Here is a 16,730-nt window from a genome sequence, read left to right as displayed (position 1 = left end):
TGACCTCCCCAGGACAGCACAGAGAAGCTGTGGCACAGAGAGGCCACTAGTAGGGTAAACGGTAGCCTACTGCCACCAGAAGCTATGGTGTGGCAAGGCCCAAAAAGCTGCTGCTGGGATGGGCGGCAGCCCAAGAAGCTGTCATTGCTGGTTGAAAATGGCCAGGATATGCTGCAAACACCCAGCAGCTCCAGAGATGCAGCTTGGCCTCCATTGTCCAGTTGTGATGTCATTGCTTGACACTGCAGCAGGAACCCCTGGCAGCCCATGGACAGGCTGGCTCCCAGTGCTAGTAAAGATGCTGCAGCGGCCTTTAATTTGGTCTATATCCTGCCCAGCAGGGTCAGACACTGATGAGGAAAAGGAGCTGGGCCAGGTGGGCACCATCAGGGAGAAACAGGGGTATGGCTGAGGTCAGGCTGTGTGCCAACCCCTGGCCCAGGTGTTTGGCCTCACCCTCGGGGTAGGTGCATGGGCTGGAGCTTCCCTAGGAGGAAGGACAGAGAGGGCTCAAAACCATGGCTGGGCTGGAGACAGGAGGACTGACCCTGCATGCTAAGAGTGGCCTCCAGGACTCAGAAGAGGGTTTGTTGGGGTGGTGCAACCCTGGCACCTCCCTTGCCAACATCTGAGGCCACAGGGAGAGCTCTCATCAGAGAAGGGGAAGGGATGATAGCTGACTGTGGAGAGCAAGAGGAGTCCTGGAACCAGGCGGACTATAATGCCATGTTGGGCAGATGGCAGACCCCTCCCCAGAGGAGCCTCACAGCCTATATAGTAAGGGAAGCAATTCATTGTGAGAAAAGTCTATGAGACTAGTGGGGAGGGAGCATGAGATCGTCTGCGGAGGGTCTTGGTCTGAAAGTTGGCCTTTCTGTCTAAATTAGACTCAGCGCTCAGAATCTTCCCAAAATGAGATTATCTTGATGATGAAACCTAGGAGGATGGAGTGGGCAGGCTTTTTTGTGCCAACTTACAAGGCCAAGAGTACTTTTCTGATGGTCTGACGCCAGTCCATAGGTGAACCTGGGGTCCCCTGGTTGACTTGGCCCTTTAAGAATTGAGGTGGATGAGATGGGGGGGAGTTGTCCTGAGATTGCTCTCTGTCCTGAGATTGCTCTTCACTGACCATCCTGTTAAAGAAATTAGTTAGCCTCTCCAGAAACCCAGCCAGGGCAAGGACAGCATCTCCACCCCCACCTGAAGGGTCCAGGGAAGCAGGATTGCACTGCTCATTCGCTATCTCCTAAATGGTTTGTGTCAGGGCTGCAAGAGAAGGGACAGCAGATTCAGGCCACTGGCAATGGCTGCAGAAAGGTGTGGGTTTTTTGGCATCAGAATCATCTTTACAGCCAGCCAGATCACAGGCTGTGGCTCCTGCCTATCACTCTGTAGAGTTGCTTTTAGTGGCCAGTTTACCTCTCCACTGTTTCAGCAGCCCTCTGTTGCACAGCTCCCACATCCCCTTTCCAACATCATGGCAGCCACTAACTCTGCCACTGGAGACTCAAGCAACATAGCTGTGGGGATCTAAAGCAAAAAGTGAGATGAATGCACACTAAAATGTGACAGACAACAACAAAAACACACTAAAGTGGTGGTCTCTAATGTGGTGCCCACAGACACTATGGCACCCACTGACACCTTTCCTGGCCCCTGGAGAGCTGATGGACTCTGAAGATAAAAATTATGTTGCTTCAGTGGCAGCAGCCACTAGAGTGTGGTTTTATTCTCGCACTCCTTTCCCAGAGTATTTTTAAAAATTACTTGGGCTTTTTCTGTATGTGCGTGTAGCTTCGCATTCCATGGTGGCTATTTTGTGGTTTCACCCACCACCCTGTGTCAGAATTACAAAGGTGTCCACAGGCTCAAAAAGGTTGGAGGGGGTGCACTAAAGGCACAGAAGGGAAAGAAAGCTAGACCTAGAAAGTCTGCATCCAAAAAAAGCCAAAAGGCCCTCAGAGCACCTTGGAGCTTGCAAAAGAGGCAGGAAAAGAAGTGAAGAAGGAGGGCACTCCCTTTCCTCTGGGGCAGAAAGAATAATCTAATATCCTGTTTCCAGGGATTATAGAGAAGGAGTACCCAAGTGTCAGGGTGTCCTCCTCTCCTCAAATGAAAATGACGTAAACCGCTTTGAGTTCCCTTTGGGGAGAAAAACAGTAGTTTAATTTTAAAAACCCAACGAACTGTAAAGGGGACATGTGACAAGGAGTCACTGTATTCAGAATTTATTCTATCCTGTACTGATTCAGCGGCTACCATCTGAATGAGGCAGTGAAAATACCAATAACTTCATGTTACACATTTCTTTTACTAGACATTACCAGGGAGACACTGGAAAGTTATGTATTCTCTATAATATTTAGTAAGGCTTGAGATCAGTGTGGATTCATTTCCTGAAAGGCCCCTCAGAGACCTGTAAGGACAAAGGTAGGCCCTGAATGCAGCCAGCATAATATGTCTAAATTCAGTATCAGAAAAGAACCAGTTAAAGAAAGGTCCTCCATTTCCTCTAAAAATAGAGAGAGCAATGAATCCTGCATATTCCTAACAAAAGCTTTTGTTTTAATTAGATTGTGTCATTTAAATTCCAGAAACAGAATAAACTGTGGTAAATGAGTTACAGGCAGAAGTATTGCTGGTAGGCTGCATCTGACTTAATGCAGGCAGACTTCTGCACCTGTAATGAGCCAAGCACAGAACTGAAGCCAGAGAAACGGTTAGCTAGTCCATGGCTTGTGGAACCTGCACAGAGCTCTCTTGGTGCTTTAGATGGATCAGTCTGAAGAAGAGGGAACACAAGAACCCTGATGCTGTTCCCCGTATATAATTTGCTTTTGCCTCTAAAATCAATGAAAGGTGCTGACAGAGAAGGGTGACTGAAGATCCAGACTACAAGACTGCAAACTGTATATTTTCAGAGTTCTTTACTGCTTCAAAATTGGGTTTTTAAAAATGTGCCGCAGGGTCTAACTGTGGTCCACATAACATTTTTCAGTAGTCCCCAAAGCTACAAGGAAACTACAAGGAAATTTCATGGAAGTTTCCTTGTTTTCCACATCTGGAGGGGGGGGAATCCATCTTTCAACTTAAATTTTAAAAGTAACTTGCTTCTTCAGCAATACAAGAGACTTTAGCAAGAACTTCAAAGAACTCCTTCAATGCCCCAAAACAAAGTGAGAGAAGACAAACAATGCAGTTGAAATTTCACTCAGCCCAGTATCTTGTGTGTTGGCTGAAAGTTAAGAAAATATGATCAACGAAAGTACAAAACATAACACAATGAGTCTCAGTACAATACATCTTGAGAACTAGCTCAAGGAAAGTGGTAGAACAATTTACAGAAATTACCGTGCATCATTATATTGTTCCAATTAAGATTTTCAGGCCTGTCGTTTTATATGACAGTTTATACACCGTGTTGCCGCAGTGAGCTTGAACTGGAAAGGCCCTGGTTCAAGTTTTATGCAAAGAAAAATATGCCAGTGTCTTTTAGTGTCAGCTTCCACCTTCATTCACTATATGGAGAGAATATTGATTAGCCTTTAAGGATTGCTGTAAAATGGTTGATAATTTATAAACTTTGAACCCTTTGTAGAAATACATAGCATTTCTGCAACACTTTTAATGCCATTATCTAAACAGCCATATTAGACATGGGCACAAGGGGAACACGAAGCAGATTTTGTGACAAATCAGGCCAATTTGCATATTGTGAAAATGCATTTCGTGGGGCTTTTTTTTTCACGAAAACCACAACTTTGGGGGCCGATTTGTGAATGCTTCATGACACCCGACAGCCTGGTGCCGATCTATTGATTCCCTAGGCAACATAGGCCTGAAATGTCTACAGACCTCTTGTTGCCATGGAAACCCCAATCTTAGCCCACATAACCTTGATAGGCAGCTCTCCCTGCCAACCTGAGAGATGACCAATGCGGGTCTGCACAAGTTTACCTGGGAACTGTAGTCAGAGACTCCTCCTCTCTGTTTTTAAGAACAGGACGGTGGAGTAGCAGCAGCCGACTTCTCAGCAGCTACTTCTGCTACTGCTCGCCAGCTTCAGGAACCCTTCCTTGACTCTCTACCTCCCGTTCTCCTGCTGCTATGACATGCCTTTCCACCCATCCCACCCTCAAGCCAAGTGGCTCAGTTTTTCCTTCAAGAACTTGGAGGTGGGAGTAGAGCATGTTAGAGCAGCAGGAGGACGGGAGGATGGGAAGGAAAAGTCAGCAAAGAGAACCCGAAGAGAGGAAAACCCAAGCAGATCTGCTCCGCTTGACTTCTTCCTGCAGCAGCAGAAAGCAGGAGGCCAGGAGGATGGGAGGGAAAAGTCAGCAAAGAAAGCCTGAAGAGAGCTACTTGGAGGGTGGCTGGAGGAGAGCCTGCTGAAGTCTCTCTGCGAGTTTGGCATCTCTGGTTATGAAGGGAGCCATTGTAGGGCCCGGGAATCTGACAAATCATGAACCTAACAAATCGTTTCACAAAATGGAACAATTTTGTGAAAGTTCGTGGTTCATAGAATGTGACGAACCATGAAACTCAGGGTTCATTTTCCCCCCGTTTTGAGCCCATCTCTAATCCAGATTAAAGATTCTACAACTGCATAGCATGTTTTAGCATTTAACACATTTGAATACTTAGATACATAATTGTTAATCAGCCTGACAGTGTAAGAAACAAAAACAACAAAGAAACTATCAACCTCTAGGCCAAACATTAACATGAATATATACTGATAAAAATGGTTTCAAAAATTTAGTTTTTCAGTTTGCTATGCTATTTGACATCCAACTGGCCCCTCCCCGTGGGACGGGATATGTGCCCAACCCTGCATTGACTAAATCTTAGCCACCCTGTCCTGCGGATGTTGAAGTGCTGAGATGAAGGGTGCAATATGAACTTTTATCTTTTAATGCTGTATTTACATGATTACTACCAGTGTTTTTATATCTGTATTTATGTTGTTAATCTGCTCTGAGCCCACTTGCGGGAGAGCGAACTATAAATAAAATAAATAAATAAAAACCAACACCTTATATAACATATGCTATGCATAAGAATTGGTTGATGAGCATTTCTGTAACAATACATTAAACTTATTGAAGCACTTTCCCTGGTAGCCATACATTATTTCTCACTGTAGAATCATATTGCTTGCAGCAGATATATTAATTGTACACTGTGGCAACAACACTTAAAGTGTTAGTTAGCAAGTTGTTCAGTATTAGAAATAGATAAATGCACAATGAAGCTTCCGAAGGCTTGTTAGGTATTCATGTAATTTTGTTTTAGCTTATTAGTCAACAAGATGTTCTTGCTTTATTTAGTACAATCCCAGTTCTCATTAAATATCCATTTCAATTTACTGTTATATAATTATTAGTATTTCTATATATAATAAACAGAAAATTGAAAGTAATTAACAATTTATTTTATAAAGATATTGCCCACAGACAAAATTGGTTTAATGTAGTTTTTACTCTTTATGTTATTGCCCTGACAATTTAAAAATCATCATGAGAATTAACTCCTTCCAGAACTGAAACAAACCAAATTAGACCCATATAAACAAGGCTTCCTCTCTGCCTGACTGTTGGTCTCCTAAGCAGATAGTAAACCCAAGATATTAAAATACAACTATAAAGGAAAAGATGGTTAAACATGTCTGACTTTTGGAGATAATTCAAATGGAAAAAAAATTCAGGTCATTGGCCTTTTTAAACAGACCCCCGGCAATATTTACTCCTCCACAAATAGCACAGTCACATGAAATAAAACTACAGCAAGTAAAGCCCACAAAACAAAAGAACAATTTGCAACCCCAAAATACAAACTACAGTGGTGTTTACTGGACAGGATTAAGAGAGTTTATTGCATGGTTGGTGCTTTAGTGACTATTGTGACAGGTCTTTGTGAAAGCAAACCAAAAAAACCTATAATTGATGCTTTACCTTCTAAAAGCAGAACAGAAACAGGGGGACTATTTTGAGGGGCCTCGTGGCATCAGTTTCTGCAAGAAGATCAGATATTCTGCAACAGCATTGCTTTCTCTATTTATTTATTATTTTTCTTTTATTTATTTATTATCTATTTTCATTTTTTTATTTTTTATTTTTTTAAGCCATGCTAAGAACCGAGACTACAGGTAGCAGTACTGGTCCACAAAAAAACCCAAACACAAAATCATGTAAATACCTTTTAACTGAGACCAACCAAAATATCACAAAGCATGTAAGCTTTTGAGTTCTCTGGAATTCTTCACCTAGCATTTAATAAAAAGAAAAGGGGGAGGGAGATGGAGATGGTTTTCAGGCCATGATGGGAAGGCTTCTAGCCTGGGTCTTTTCCAGGATATGATGCAGCCTTGATTTAATTAGACAAATCTGGTGTCAACTTGTACCTTAGCCCTCTGAGAAAGAAAATGCAAAGGAAAGAACATTTTTGAAAAGAACTATTGAAAGAAGGGTTTCTGAGTTGTTCACAGCAAAAGTAGTATAGGCAGAAAAAATTGCTTTGTAGACTTCCCCCCCCCCCTGCAACTTTTACCCTCTTCTTCCATTGATGAGCCATGCCCTTTTAAAACAGCAAGGTATAAGGCTTTTCAAAATCTGCCCAGCAAGCAACATTTCAAAAAATTTTCTGGAGACAATAGGTATAGGACAAAGAATCATTGTAGAAGCCACTTGGCCAGTAGCTACTGAAAAACCTGTTTCCCAACCTAAAATAATATGAAAGATCAATAGCGATTTAAGTGATTCATATCACATTCTTTACTTATATATGCAAAAAGACAGCTGTTGAAATGCTTTGCAACAATTTGTTGACTCCAGTCATGTGTTGAGTTGAACAGCACTGCTCAAAAAATTCCAGCAAAGTAGCTGCGTAGTCTGCTGCAGTCAAAATAACCAAGTGTTTTGTGACACCTTAAGGCAAAGGAATTTATTGTGGCTTTCGAGAAGCAGATCCCACCCACTTCTGCATAAAGTGTTAATTCAATTGGCAGATAGATATATACCCAAAGCTAAAAACAGTAGGAGGAGGGGCACAGTATTTGTTCTTTGATGCCTTGCTCACATATACTTGATACTGTAGTCAAATGATAAACATGCCGTTTGAACCAATCCTCACATAAGTATCCTTTAAAGTGTATATATAAGTTTTTAATGAATTATTTTATATATTTAGAATGCTGTTTCAATGTTAAAATGTTTTTATGTTCACCGTCTATTTGGGTAGAAAGGCAGCATAAAAGTGTTTAAATAAATAAATATACTTATTATAAAGAAACATCTGAAGACCCAGCTTTCCAGGATAAGGTGAGTAACATTACCTTGTAGAGCACAAACAAGATCTGGTCAAACAGCCCACTCAGAGTAGGTATGGATTACTTCTAACTGTAACTGAAAAGAAGAATCCAGTCCTTTACTACCTTCAGACCTTGGCTCAGTACTTTCATTACCTCTCTCAATTTATATAGAAATAACAGAGAGATTGTTATGTACTGAATGTTATCTGTATATTATCGACACTTTGCTACAACTCCCAAATACTCTCCCAGTAGTTTCATGTAGATGTTAAAAAACATGGAGGATTAGATAGAACCTTGTAAAAACCCAAAATCAAAAGGTAGAGGGTGGCAAATTAAAATCTCCCAGCAACACCCTCCTGAACCTTTTATCCAAGAAAGCTCGAAACGAATACAGGATAGTAATGCATAGGCTTATACTGGCTAGACAATCCAGAAGAATCCGCTGGAATCAAATGCAACACACAGATCAAGAAGTACCAACAGGGAAACACTCCCCTTGCCTGTAGACCAGCATAGATAATTTAACAGGATGATCAAGGCATTTTCTGTACCATAACTAGCATGAAATCCATGCTTCAAAAGATCCAAGTAATTAATTGTTTTCAGCAAGAAAAGCTGGCATTCTTAGCTACCATTTTTCTTAAGACTTTACTCAGAAATAGCAGGCTGAAAAGAGGCAAAACCAGCTATAAGAGATAACTTTTAAAGTAATGGCCTTACTACTGCATCTTATAGCTAGAGGGGGGAGATCTTTAGCAAGACAGCTGTTTTTAATGGGCAGAAACCACTTGGCCAGCCCCTCCTTTCAAAGATCTCACACAAGTAATGAAAGAAGAAGAATCTAGGGGGCAAGCATATCTTGTCCATGTCTGCAGGTTGTAATCTTTCAGAGGAATTCATATGAAACTGATAGATGTTAGTATGTCATCAGAAAGGCATGTGTACACTAGCCACGTATAAATGGCTCACTTTCTAATTTTGCCCAAACATACACTACAATAAACTGTGCTGTAACAAGCAGTTGCTCAGGAATATGTTGAGGTTCTTATTAAGCTCAGGAATATGTTGAGGTTCTTAGTCAAAGTATAACTGTATTCAAATCAAGCCATGTGAAACAAAGAAGGGAGGAAGCAGTCCACCACCAGAGTCCTTCACAGCAGCTTGCCTAGAACCAGCTTAAAGAGGACCACAAGTAAAAACTGGTCTGGATCTTCTCCAGACCTTTTGGTATCCTGAACCTGTAATATAACATGGAAGGCTTCTGAATATTACATGAGTGTAAAGAAGACCCCCCCTCCCCCCAGTGCTACAGGCTTAAATTCTGCACCAGTCTTAATGCAAGTTTCACAGTTATAGCAGTGACCCACACATGGGGCTACAAGGGGTCTGATGACAAAGTACCAAGGCACCTGTTAATGTCTAGAGGGAATCCTGCGTATTCAGAGTGAAAGAGTTTATTAGAAGGAATACTATTAATATCTGGGCAGCAGAACTTGCCAACAGAAGGAGTCAAAATAATTTTAAGTATTCGCTATAAGACCTACACTAAAAAACCCTCTAAAGACAAGAAATACCCAAATACACACTGCAATGCACTTCACTGAAGATGGGGGTAGGTAGGCAGGGGGAGAGACCTCAAAGATAAGAGCAAGAAGATAAAAGGTGATGCTATAGCTATTTATCCATCCAAGTCAAAGCATGAGACCCAAGTCTCAAAGCAGAGGTCTGGCACCTGTGCAACCAATAAACCAAAGCAAAACATAAGAGGAATAGTAGCAAAAACACAAGATGTGTGTTTGGAATAGGGGCTCCTCAGAACTACACAAACACGAGTAGTTTGGAGTCAAAAGGCACAATGTGCTTTTGGGACAGATTCTGGTTCTAATGATATGGCATGAGGCTTGGATCAAACACAAAAGGTTTGTCCTTCCAGCCTTTAAAAAAAGAAGAGAAAGTTGGATGTGTGTGACCTAGGTATGTTTTCTGACTAGCCAGATGGGCTGGGGGATAATTTTAAGATCCTAGGAGTACTTCCAAATAAGGGAATTGAAGGGAAGTTACCCAATGGCAAGAGGATTGTTTAAGGGCAATTTTGGTTGACAGGTAGTTTTGGTGGGCAAGTCTTCATTATATTGCTGGAGCAAATCGATATACCCGAGGAAAATACAAGTGTGGGTACTGTTCTTTCTTGGGCATAGGGGTAATACGGCAGGATCCTTTTATGGTTAAAGGCACACTATTACTGAGTGTAATAGTGTGTGAGCAAGGATTTGATTTCACAATAGTGAACGAGGTTCGGCTTCTCTCTAGAATAACTACCTATTTACCTTACAGCAAGATGTGTCCCTCCACCTTGGAATGCCATCAAGAAAACTTTTTTTAGGGAGAGATGATCTTATATTCAGGGTAGTTGCCCTTTTGGGTAAATATGGTTCCTTCCTCCACTCAAGACAATAAGATTAGGCACAGTCCTATTCCCTTCTGCTGGCCTTCTATCTCTTGTGCTGCTACTGGCCAGAAACCCTATTTCTTGGGTTCATAGGATATGCAGAAAGGACTAGTTCTGGCATCAACATGGAGGTGGTAGGGGGAAGAAATATGAAGCAAAGCAGAGGCTTGACAACTACATAGGAATTTTCAAGACCAACTGCAAGTGATTTCATTGTGTGCCATTAGCCACAAAATGCTGAGCAAATGAGTCATAGAAAGCTGTTATCCAAGTTCCTCCTAGAGATCCAAATGTAAAAGGTTCCTTACTATCCTAGACATTGTGCTGATACAATGGGGACAGATGAGCACAGGGGCTAGTTCCTGGCTTTGTATTTCTATTGAGTGGTTGGTTAATAGTTACTTCACATCAGGGGCTGTTTGTAAACAAGGATTGGCCTACTCCACCCTCCCAAATTCTAACCCCTCCCCCCAATTCTAAGAGATGGAATAATCATCTTCCAGGAATCATTGTAGAAATTCCCTGATGACGTACTGAAGAGGTTTTAGCTGTGAGCTGTAGTGACTACAACCCAGTGGCATTCTGTTGTTTTCTGCTGAAGACAGGCCCTGCATATCTGCCCATTTATTTCTCCAGTGAATTCTGTAGGTTTAGGCACGTTTGGCACAAATCTTGCAGGTGTTTTTCCTGAAAAACGGTATTTTTTTGGCCACCACTGATGCACAATCTCTTTACGCAAACATTCCACAGAAAGATAGACTAGGAATCATCAGGAATGTTATCCTGTATGAGGATGCCACGTCAAGCTGGCTGATAATACCTGGCTGGTTTGTCCTTACTACAATTATTTCAGTTTGAGGGAGGCAGGTTTTAAGGAAGCACTGTTCCAAATAGGGCATAAACATATACTGGTGGACCAGATGGATGACCAAGAATGTGCCACTAAAGGTACACTGTCTCCAAATCTGTGGGTAAAGACAACATCATGAAGTAAGTATGACACACTTTGACTTTGCATAAAGAGAAATTTTACATGACAAAAGGTTTGATTAGCAAGATCCACTGCATTTGTTTTGTACCATACCATTTTTATTTTTGCTTAATACTGGTTGCCTGCAGTCATTAAATGTTCCACTTCGAGATGATTTGTAGCAAGTTATCATCTCATGCCAAGAGCCTGCTAAGAGGCTGACAGGATGCTAAGTGATAAACTTTAGCTAGACTGATTGAATTGCCTTGAAGTGCATTAGTAAAGTCTCTTTGTCTCATGGTTTCTTCTATATGCAGATCAACCTCTTGTTTGACAGATTAAATTTTCTTATGAGGCCTCAGTATTCCCCATCATGCCCCGAATATCAAACCTGTATATTACAGTACTGTTGGATTTCAGCAGATCCAAATATTTAACAATGGTAAAAGAAATAAAAGAATTTCATGTACTTTCCATTTGCAAGTAATATAATATGCTCAATAACTTCTGAATTTTTTTGACTTTATTTATTTCAGTTCTAGTTTGCTGGCTTCAAGGAGCATAACCCTTTGTTACATTTGTATGTCAATTTTCTTTTGAGGTGCTTAAAGAAGGATTTTAGTTAGGTAGGGTAGCTTGCGAGGTAAACTGGGCCAAAGGCCCTCCAGTAAGCTTGACAGTTGAGAATTTGAATCTAGATTTCCCACAACTCATGCACTGGCCAGAGAAACAAATTTACCCCAAACACATCAAGCTATGGGAATTGTGACCCCAGTCACCTCACAAGGATAAGATAACAGTGGTACTGGACACTGCAGTTGAGACTGATACACACAAAGAGAAAACTGGCATGTCAGGAAAAAGGCTACACTAGAAACTTTCTGGCTTGACACTGGCTAACTTGCCAAAGGCCTAGATACCTATATTGTAAAGTTGGCTGTAGAGAGTTTACACTTAACTATAGAACATGTTTATTTTTCTTAAATTAAGTTGTTAAAAATAACTGATTCACTGTCAGTGGTATTCAATTTACATGCTAATGGCACTCACAATGAGTTATAGGCAGCCAGAGTGGTGTAGTGGTTGGACGAGGATCTAGCAGCTCTAGATTTGAATTCCCACTCTATCATGGAAGCTTGCTGGGTGACTCTGGCCTGGTCATACACTCTCAGCCTAACATACCTCACGGGGCTGTTGGGAAGATAAAATAGAGGCAAGAAAGATGAAAGCTGTTTTGGGTCAACAGGGAGAAATGAAATAGCCTTGAAATATCCAGGAAAGGTTTAGTGGGCGCTATAGCACCCATGGGTGCCCATGTGGGAGCTTCTGATCTAGACTGAATATTTTTTTAGTTTCAAATCGGAGTTGCTGAGACATTTTCAATCACTGGAACATTCACACAGTCATTAGTCACTGTTCCCACTAGTATGGCTTTATAACAGGCAGATATTCGCCAAGTAAAGCCTTTTCCCTCTCTACCAGAAGGAAGGCTGGGAGAGGGGAGGCAGAAGACATAACTTGGTCTCGGTTGATGGTTCAGGGCGTTACAATCCTTCAGAGAAGTGGAAAATCCAAACAAAATTACCCCAACCAGTAGATTTTAAAGAGCACCTTCAGTCTCACTGACCTCCACGGAGCCAGGTCCGAGGGAATGGGTCCGCAGCCAATTAGTAACTGGGTTTCTACTCACACCTACCGGATAGCAAGCGCTACAGTTAAACATATTAGCGCATACTCACACGTAAACGAGCACAGAACCGGGCCTTAGAAATCTCTTTCGGTCCACCAGCGCGGAGAGAACAGCGGTTGCCCGTTGAGATCGAAGCAAAAAAAAAAAAATCACGGATTTTCTTTGCCAAACACGCAGGTAGCACGACAGAAAGCTACACATCCCTTTCGTCTCTGCCCTCATACAGGCCTCGCAAGGCATAAAAACAAACTGTCGACTCGCGCGCACAGAAACCAGAGGCTCAGGTCCCACCCTTTCCCGGCCCCCATTGGTTCCCCACTCATCTCGCAGCCCAATCTTCTTTCAACTGCTTGGCACGACGCCTCTCCCTCGATGGGCAATTCCGGTGTCGCTCTCTCGAGCCCCTCAAGCCGAGCTATTCCGGGTCCCCGCCCCTGAGGTAATTTGAGGTGCTCCTGCTTCCTGATTGGTCGGTTTCGCTCCTGTCAGTTATAACCGTATACCGGTCTCCTCCAACGGCTGTTCCAACCGCCTTCCATTCCTCCCCTCTTGCCTGGCTCTGCCGCTCGCTCCGCCCCCTTTTGAAGTCGGAACTCCGTCGCCCTTGTAGCTCCTCAGTTTCTCGCAAGTTGTGCGCTTGTTCTTGGGGAGAAGATCAGTCCCTTGCTGCGTAGAAGGGCTCCGCGGACGAGGAAGCGGCGCCCCAGGAAAGGTGGTTAGCCGCGGCAGAAGCAGCCCAGAGAAGCGAGGGGATAGGCGAGCGAGCGGCTGAGATGTGCGCGGAGGAAGCCCGGGGGGCTCCCGACGGTGGCTGAGGAGGCTGCAGTCCGGCCGGCCGCCCTCCTCGTTTCCCCCGTTAAGCTCTGGCTCATGACAGCGAATTCTTGGCGGGGCGGCCCAGGGAACCGCAGCGAGCCCGGCTGAGGGGAATAGCGGCGCCTCTTTTCTCCGTTCGAAGTTTGCTGCTCGCGGGCGGGCGGCGCGGAGTAAAGTTTTGTTTTGTTTATTAATGGTGGTTCCTCCGGTTGAGACCTTGAATGTGGGAGACCATTTAATCCTGGATTAAGAACGGCTTCTTCGGGGGGCCTCCTTGCCCTGGTCTGACCCCCCCTCTCGTTCGCTCCGCTTTTTGTTTTTTTCTTTCGTTTCCCCCCATTAGAAGATACTGAGGTTTCCCTCATTTTTGCCTAGTTTAGAGGCTGCTCCTTTCTGGGGGCTTAAGAAGCTTATCTCCTCCGAGGTGTTGGGTCAAAAAGGCCTCCTTGATCGGCTACCCTTTGGGTCAAGAGCCCCTTTCTCGGGAAGCTCCGCCTTGCTGGATCAGGAGTCTTCCTCCTGGGCTCGGGAGGGTTCTTGGATTAGGTGCTTCCTTGCCCCCCCCTTCCCCGCCGTCTGCTGAGCTGTATTGTCGAAGAGAAAGGAGTCGGCGACCCCTGCTTGAGTTTCATCCGCGCCCACGCCATGTCGACGGTCATCTCCGCCGCGGAGAAAGTGGACGGCTTCACACGGAGATCGGTGCGCAAGGCTCAAAAGCAGAAGAGGTCGCAGGGCTCCTCGCAGTTCCGCACGCAGAGCAGTCAAGTGGAGCTCGCCCCGCTGCCCCAGCTCAAAGGTAACTCGCTTGCGGGGAGCGACGGCTCCGCTGCCCCCGGGCTACAGGTGCCGCCGGAAAACAAACCCGTAAGCAGACGCCCTTCCTACGCGCCCTGCGTCTTCCCTTGCTCAGTGCTCCTCATTCTTGTACTCCAAAACCAGAGCGTTTCTGGTCCGGAAGCTCCTGCCCTCTAGACCTTATTTCTTGTTACTGTTCCCGCCCCCTTCCCCCCGTCAGGGTCGCATTTAAGCGAGTTTCTAGGCATCTCACTAACAGAGGGATTAACCTCTTTCTTGCATTTTGAAGAGCTTGCATTTTTCGTGATTATAGCCTGTTGTCTGAGCCTTTGGGATTAAAGGCATGTTTATCCTACTTTGAGGAACTGGTATGAAGAATGTTCGCTTGATAGTTTATGTGGGGTAGTATTGAGGCCTGGGGGTAGGTGGGGTGGAACTGTTCTCATATGGCGTAAAACTACAAAAGAAAGTTATTCAGGATATAGGCCTTACTTATAAGTTATAACCTTTCCCCATTATATTAGGAAAGTCTTGTGCTTGAAGTCTGTCCTGCTTTAGTAGCATCTCAGTTGATTTAGTCATTTTTATTAATTTCTTTCCTTTAGAAGCTGAAATACTTGTAATGTTTCTTGCTGGAGTGCTCTCACGACTGGACAGACTGTAAAGGTTCATAGCATGGTTCATTTACGCTATCAACCATTTGCTACTGTGAATTTCTTTATCCCTTCTGGACTCTGTTTGAAACCAGTGCAGAAATATGTGACTCTTTATGATACTGTATGGCAAATTGAGCTTTCATACAAATATAAACATAAATGTGTAGCGTTTAATGTACATTTTACATGATGAAGTATTGGCAGTGGTGGTAGTAAGAAAAAGTGAAATGTGAATTGTAAACTACATGTTTTTAGAATACTTGGATTACAATTCTTAATTTGAAGGTTTTGTTTCAGTGCTACATACATTAAAACGTGTAATTAAAAACTAGTTTATATTGTATATTCATTTAATCTTAAAGCTTATTTATAATAGTTGAAATATGTGCTTTTGTGTAGAAATTTACCACTGAATAAAGCAGCCCATAATTATAGACAGCCTTCATACATAATTTATGTTGATGTTCACAGAGTCATAGGATTGCATTCCACAGTCTGGGAAAGATGGCCTGGCCAGATCACAACTCTCTGTTAAAAATTATGCCAGTGTAAGAAACTCTACTTCAGTAGAACATCTCTTTAAATTTTGTCAACACTAAAGCTTTTTTGCAATACTAATAACTCAAAAAGTAGATTCTTTGTAAAAGAATTCTTGTATATATAAGCTACTGTTGCAGTGTTTCTTACTATTTTTGAAGGTGTGAAGTTGTGAAGTGCATGCAGTTTTGCAAAGTGGCAGTTGATCAGTGCCAGATTTCTGGATTTTGAGCTTATTTTTCTTACTTCCTGTGGAAAGGGGAGGAGGTGGCTAAGACAAGAGGGGAATGTGTCTAGCAGAACTAATGAATCCAGGGTTATCACCAGTGTTGGTATAATACATGCTTCTCAGAGAATAAGCACTAGTAATGCAGGCATCAGACATACAGTTGGTCAGTTGTAGCAGTTCTGGAGTACAATTAAATTCTAATAAACTAGTAGTTATTTGTTGGCAGAAGCCTCACTACTTTGCAGAAATTTCTAAATTGTGGTACTAATAATGATCTTTTCTAATTCAGTGTACATATTGTTTCACGGAATAAAATAAACAATGGCAGATCCCTTGCTCAGGAGCATACAATCTGTATTCAGGTGGAAGGGAAAGGACAGGCAACGGTATAAAGAAAAAATTCAAATACTGAGTTTAAATATATTTAGGTTTCATTTTAATGGATCTTCACATAATGTAAATGATGAATTCACAGTTACTACCAGTATTGCAAATTAGATTGAAGTACATTAGATTTATCATTTACCTGCTGTTACCCTGTAATTCTTGAGTGTATTTGTGTGTGGTCCTCCACATCCTTGCTATGAGTATGGTATGGGAAGATATGAGAAGGAATCACTATTGGTTTTGGTTCTATATATTATATATGTCAGGAAGCTGGAAAACAAAATCCTTCTTACATACAGTTGAAGAGGGATGAATGCGGAATTTAATGCGTGTTAAGACTCTTACTACAATTTATGAAGAGGCCCAAAACCATGAGTATTATTAAATCATATGAATCCAAGTTCATAAATGTCCTCTGCTGTGGCCGTTCATTTATTCTGAAATTAAATCTTAACAGTATGCTTATTCACAGACTCTTTAGAGGTGTCTGGTATTCAATTTTGTGAGAAGTCTCTAATTATGTTCTAGTTTGCCCTAAACTGGATCCAGATTCTGCAGATAGTCCACTGACATTGCCTGTGATGTGATAAACTATAGCTTTTTCCTTGGAGAGCTCAGGGGAGGGAAGGATAGAATTCTTCTTTCCCATTGGACCTCTGCAGAAACAGTTAGGCACTACTTGGGTCTTCTGCAGAAGGGAAGCCAGTCACTAATTCTCCTCTTGCCAAAAAAAGGGTTCTTGGTATATGCCACAGGGAAAAGGGAGAAGTTGATGATAACCACAGATAATGGCTGGGGATTAACCTAAAACAAAATTGGTTCATTCTTGAGCATGCTAGATATATTTTGGGCCTTGTGGTATCTGTACTGTGTTTCTTATTGTTGGTTT

General features: G+C 42.6%; 2 protein-coding genes across 4 annotated transcripts in view; one reads left to right on the top strand and one right to left on the bottom strand.

The window, feature by feature from the left end:
* The window catches only part of LOC129331418 (uncharacterized), a 28,294-nt gene extending 15,287 nt beyond the window's left edge, over positions 1-13,007 (bottom strand). Inside the window, exons 1-2 of one of the 3 annotated variants that reach the window (XR_008597127.1) lie at positions 12,471-13,007; positions 3,352-3,518 (exon numbers count right to left, since the gene is read on the bottom strand). Coding sequence is in view for 1 of the 3 variants with exons in the window: in XM_054981967.1 (XP_054837942.1) it covers positions 11,782-11,922; positions 12,471-12,661 (332 nt within the window). In the remaining 2 variants the exon portion in view is untranslated. Of the gene's footprint in view, positions 1-3,351; positions 3,519-11,781; positions 11,923-12,470 lie in introns of all 3 variants that reach the window. The other 2 variants (XM_054981967.1, XR_008597128.1) reach the window with 2 other exon arrangements.
* A 21-nt stretch (positions 13,008-13,028) lies between these two features.
* Positions 13,029-16,730, top strand: part of PPP2R5A (protein phosphatase 2 regulatory subunit B'alpha) — a 68,652-nt gene continuing 64,950 nt past the window's right edge. The window contains exon 1 of the mRNA XM_054981954.1: positions 13,029-14,033. Within this exon, the coding sequence (XP_054837929.1) occupies positions 13,883-14,033 (151 nt within the window). The 5' untranslated portion in view covers positions 13,029-13,882. The remainder of the gene's footprint in view (positions 14,034-16,730) is intronic.

Source organism: Eublepharis macularius, chromosome 1, assembly GCF_028583425.1.
Source record: "Eublepharis macularius isolate TG4126 chromosome 1, MPM_Emac_v1.0, whole genome shotgun sequence".
Classification (NCBI taxonomy): Eukaryota; Metazoa; Chordata; class Lepidosauria; order Squamata; family Eublepharidae; genus Eublepharis; species Eublepharis macularius.
Note: the sequence above shows the minus strand (reverse complement) of the source record. Positions and strands in the feature narration are given on the sequence as shown.